Raw genomic sequence first — 5580 nt, 5'->3', positions numbered from 1 at the left:
TTAGACCCTTTGAAATTTTTAAAATTTTAAATTAATAAAGATAAAATTACACTTTGACCCCTTAAAAATGATAAAAATTTAATTTAATCATTTAAAAATTATAAAGATAGAGGCTATTAAAATGGTGAAATTGTATTTTTACTATCGTAAAAATTACAATTTAATTTCGACCGCTCTAAAAAAAATTTCTGGCTTCGCCCTTACATGAGCTTTAATTTGGTGTAATTATACAAATGAAACTTTCATTGTGATTCAAATGTAGACCTGTTCATGGGTTGGGCCACTCGGCCCGACCTGAAGGTCCGCCCGAAATATGGGAGAGCTTGGGTAAAAATATAGGTCCGAAAAATAGGATTGGACAAAAAAATAAGGCCTGTTTTAAAAACGGGCTGGGCCTTGGGTAAAGCATTTTTTGCTCAGGCTCAGCCTGGCACGCCCCGACTTTACTAAATAACAAAAAAAATCTGCTTTTTTTGTTTTGTTTTTTAATGTTATTTTCTTTTTATTTTTTTCCTATGTTGCTACCATTTTATTATCATGTTGCTACTATTTTGTTGTTATTATTTGGATATTGTATAAAACTTATTTTATTGTTAATTTTGTTATTATTTTAAAGGCATTTGTTAATTTTGTTATTATTTTAGAGGCATTTGCTTGTTAAGTTGCATCTATCTTAGTGTTATTTAAGTATACATATTTTTTAAAATTTATTTTCAATTTGTTTGATGTTTTTAGTATTTTTATGTATTGTATATATTTTAAAAATATATAAAAATAATATAAAAAATAATACGGGCGGGCCGATTGGGCCCGAATTTTAGCATTTTTATCTGGGTTGGGCTTGGGCAAAATTTTAGGCCCATTTTTTGGGCAAGGCCTGACCTAGCAAATGGGCCTAAATTTTTAGTTGAGCTCGGCCCCAAACCTGGCCCAGCCCAAACCTAGCTCGGCTCGGCCCATGAACACCTCTAATTCAAATGTATGCATAAAACTTTAATTTTGATTCAATCGTACACATTCAAATAAAAATATCAATTTGTTTTTATAGTAGATAAATATAATTATCTTTATATGCAAGATATAAATATATAATGAAGCTATGTCAATAATTGTGTCAATAATTTGTGAGAATTGGATCAAATAAAAATTTTATGTATAAAATTACATATTGAACTAAAGTTAATGTTTAATTTTGAGATTTATTTTATTTTTTTTAAGGGGAGAGGTTATAAAGTTTTCAAATAGATCCACCTTTAAGCTTGAGTTATTTTTAATTTTCTTTTTACAAAATAATTTTCATTTTTAATCAAAAAAACGTGAGAAATACTTCTAGTATTTACTTTCACATAATAGAAACGGGAGAAATAAAAAATATATATTATATTTATATAGACTCAAATTTAAGTAAGGGATTTGATATTTAAAATTTATTAGAAATATTTTAGAATTTATATTGATTGGAATAAGGAAAAATTATTAATTTAATTTTATAATATTATTATTATGGATAAATTATTAAAATAGTCACTTTTGTTTTTATCTCATGTTACATTTTAGTTATTTATGTTAAGGTGTTGTAACATTTTAGTCACTGGGCTGTTAATTGTCATTAACGGTGTAACGGTAGATTGATGTGGTATATTAAATCATCATTTCAAACAAAAAATTTTGGTTAAATTATGCAATTAGTCCCCATATTTTTTCGTTTTGAGCAATTTAATTTTTTTCTTTTATGTTCTTTTAACTTTCCTTTTTTTTTCCATTTTCTTCTGCTTCTCCTCTATTTGATTGATCTTTCCAATTTAAATTGTTCAAAAATAAAAGTATAAAAACTAGTTTTAACAAATAGAAAATATAGAAAAATTACATTAAAAGAAATGGAGAATGGAGGAAAACAGAGAGAGAATGAGAAGAGAATATAAAATAAAGAAAAAAAAAAGGGAACATTCAAAAAACATAAAAGAAAAAAAAACTCAAAATGAAAAAATATAGGGACCAATTGTATAATTTAACCTAAATTTTTCGTTTGAAATGATTATTTAACATGCCACATTAGTTTACCGTTACACTATTAATGACAATTAACACTCAATGATTAAAATGTTGCAACACAATAACGTAAGTGACTAAAACGAAACATTTCAAACATAAATGACTAAAATGTAACTTGAGACAAATAAAAGTGATTATTTTTGAATTTACCCTATTATTATTTTCAAATTGCTTTGTAAAATATTTTTAGTGAAAACAATAAATATATATTTTAATTTTCACATATTTTATTTTAATTTTTCAAAAATTATTTATAGTTTTTAATTTAAACACGTTTTTTATGTATGTTTTTTTACAGAAATTTTTTTTTTTGATTTTTTCATTTTCTGACAAAACGAAAATGATGTTTTTTCTTTTCTAAAACTAAAGACAAGTTTTTCACCGCAGACAAATTACTAAATTTTATTTTGCCATAACTTTTTAATTTTTTAAAGCACAAAGTTTTATTTATAAACACAATCAAGAGGAATTTTTTTTTTAATCTCAAGATTGTTTATTGAGATCTTATTTCTCAAAAATATTATCTGCAAAATCCCAACACGCATAATTTTCTTTTTCCAATAATATCTTTCCTCAGTTAATTCGAAAAATTATTTTTAAAAATAAAAAATAAATTTAAATATTTGTAACCCCTCACAGTAAAAAATAATGTTGGTTGGAATTAGATCAGATCGATTCAGACTAGACCTGTCCATGGGCCGGGCTGGGCCCGGAAAAATTTTTCGATCCGACTCTTAGGCCCGAGCCTGGCCCGATTTTTAATAAACACACAAAAAAATATTTTAAAAATTTAAAAATAAAAAAGAATATTTTTAAATTATTTTAAAAATAAAAATAAAAATAAAAATATATATTTATTATATTCGGGCCGGGCCGGGCCAAAAAAGTTGAGCCCGAGCTCGGCCCATTTTTTAAATGGGCCTCTTTTTTTCCCAAACCCATATTTCGGGCCTATATTTTTACCCGAACCCTCCCATATTTCGGGCGGGCCGTCGGGCCGGGCCGGGCTGCCTGGCCCATGAACAGGTCTAATTCAGACAAAGAAATTGAACCAAACCAAAGCAAACCATTCGGAACTAATAAAAAAGGAAAATTGGGACAAAAAAATCAATGATTGGACCAGTTCATAAATTTTTTAATATTTTCGTTAATTTTTATGTTTTTTAATAATTTATTTAATTATTTTTGAATTGACAACCCAATTGGCTGAATTAAAAATTGGTGGCCTAAGAGTTTCATCTGATTTTTAAAACATTTATTTATTTTTAAAGCAATTTAAGAAAAATCTTAAAGCTGACAAATGGGGATTTATTATTGGACTAATTTTAAACTTTTCTTTTTTCTGGTGGTGTACTGAAAATAATGAGCCTTAATCCACAATTTTCCAATTGAAGTAAATGTAAAGCTACCATAGGGCTTTTGACAATCGAAGCTAAGTCCTAATTGCCATAATTTTCATAGTCCAATAATACAAATGGACCAATAAAAATTTAGACTCAATTTCCAGTTGATATTTAAAAATAAAATAAGGGGTTGCAGATATAAAAAATAGTATTTCACGACAAGACTAGTTAAATTTTTGACTTGAAAAGATCCGATATTAGATAAGAGCCATATGATACGTAAGTTTATGAATTTGTTGAGGGAAGGCCGATTTTTTTCGGAGAAACATTCAAAATGTCGTTCGTTTGGAACCAATGAATCCCTCAACAAGTCGGTATTATCCTCGAGTCGAGTTAGGATTTTATCTTCTGACTTTGCAAAGAGACCGAGTACTTTGATAGATTGCCTAAATAGACGATGGTTCATAAGTGACAACACCTCGTCACAAGACAATGACCTACTAAAGAAATCGTGGCCACTTACCCATGGTAGAGTTTGAATCCCCAACCTAAAGGATGTGAGTCCCTTGAGGGGAGGCATGGTACCACTTGGTCTAGCTTGGTAAACGCGGCTCCCCTAATGAGGCACTCTTGTTTTATGAACTTACCACATTTTCAAGTAGCCTTCAACATACTTGCGCTTTTTATAGAATTAAAAAACAAAATTCTAGTTCTATCTTAGAATAATATCGACCCGTTAGAGGACCGGTTAATTTTAAATGTACGACACTTCAAAAAAATTTCCGAAAGACAAAAACTCATTAAATTTGAATATTTATTTTAACAAATTTCCTTGCAAAACGGAGTATGAAAGCTAAAGACTGAATATTGCATAATCAAACACATAATTTACAAGCAGCAGCCTAAATACCTTGGAATATCGAGGAAGAATTTCTATTTGTAGAGATTCCAACTTCAAAAATCTAAAAACATGCTAAAATTTGATCATAGAAACATGTAAAATTAAGGAGATTATTACGGTGATTGAATCCATTGAAGAGGACCGATCCTTAAATTAAATCATGACTAACTGCTGTCGAGCTTCGACCCTCAATTCTTCCTTCATCTTTCTAATAAATTCATCAAACCTTTTGTTGAGCTCATCTGTACTTTCAGTGCTTTCTCCAACAAAAACACCATTTTTCATCAAAGGATCCAAACCCCATTTTTCACCTTCATCTTCTTCCTCTAGCAGGCTGCAGTTTTGAGTTTCGATTTCAGCTTCTGCTGCTACTGTTTCTTCCATTAAAGCACTGTTTTCTATTGCTTCATCTTCCTGCGACAGTGGTGTTTTGGGCCGGTCCAAGACAAGTGACTCAACTGTATGGGGAATATCTTCATCTTCATCATCATAATCAAGAACACTGAGATTATTATTGTACTTCGATGAACTGATAGATCCTGAGAATTTTGCTAGAAAAACAAGCAGGCCATTGCAGAGAAGGAACATGTAGTTCTTATCTATATTATGACTAAATAATTGGAAAGGGAGTGTATTGTGGAAATTGAAGCTAAAACAACGGAGCAAAGAAAGCCAACATGAATGAGACAACAAAAGGGAAAAAACAGAAACCGAAAGGACCAAATGAGGAAATTTCCCATGAAACTGAGTTTTCATAAATTGAACCAAAGATTTCTGTTCCTTGTTTTCTCTTTGATCCATTTTGTAAACACCTCTTTTGGGTGTTTGATCTTGAAATGGCTTGAAATCTAGAAAGGATTGATTTTGAGTATTGAAACTAAGAACTCCATACCCTTTCTTTATAGAGGGACTAAATCTAAATAAAAGTGACTTCAACTTCATGGAAATATGGGATTGATTTCCCCCCACCCCCCAAAAATATCCCTTGTTTGCATGCAAATAATATTCAAGTATTGAGGCAAGCAAAGCCAGCCTTTTAAGAAACTATGTGATGTGGATGCAATTCAATGTTGCCATTTCGAAATTGGGGATTTGACATTTTACCTTAACTTGATAATTTGAAACTTTGTTGTTGTCAAACTATTTAGGTCCGATTTGAGGTTGATGGCCTTTGATACATTATTGGGATTTAGGCTAGGGGTTTTTGAAAAATTAATTAGTATTTGAAAATAATTGAGGGAATAAAATAACGTTGTCGGGTACGAGTTCGAGTGTGCTAAAACG

General features: G+C 30.0%; 1 protein-coding gene across 1 annotated transcript; it reads right to left on the bottom strand.

Moving 5' to 3' along the window:
* Window positions 1–4449: 4449 nt before the first annotated feature.
* LOC121220066 (uncharacterized) lies at window positions 4450–4884 on the bottom strand. Its single transcript, XM_041099218.1, has one exon. It carries the CDS (start codon window positions 4882–4884, stop codon window positions 4450–4452), a length of 435 nt encoding a protein of 144 aa, XP_040955152.1.
* Window positions 4885–5580: the final 696 nt, after the last annotated feature.

This window comes from Gossypium hirsutum, chromosome D08, assembly GCF_007990345.1.
Source record: "Gossypium hirsutum isolate 1008001.06 chromosome D08, Gossypium_hirsutum_v2.1, whole genome shotgun sequence".
NCBI classification, from domain to species: Eukaryota; Viridiplantae; Streptophyta; class Magnoliopsida; order Malvales; family Malvaceae; genus Gossypium; species Gossypium hirsutum.
This window is presented reverse-complemented; position numbering and strand designations above follow the sequence as displayed.

Bases quoted from the DNA above. Each gene is read 5' to 3' on its own strand.
- LOC121220066 (XM_041099218.1), bottom strand. From the start codon at position 4,884: ATGTTCCTTCTCTGCAATGGCCTGCTTGTTTTTCTAGCAAAATTCTCA.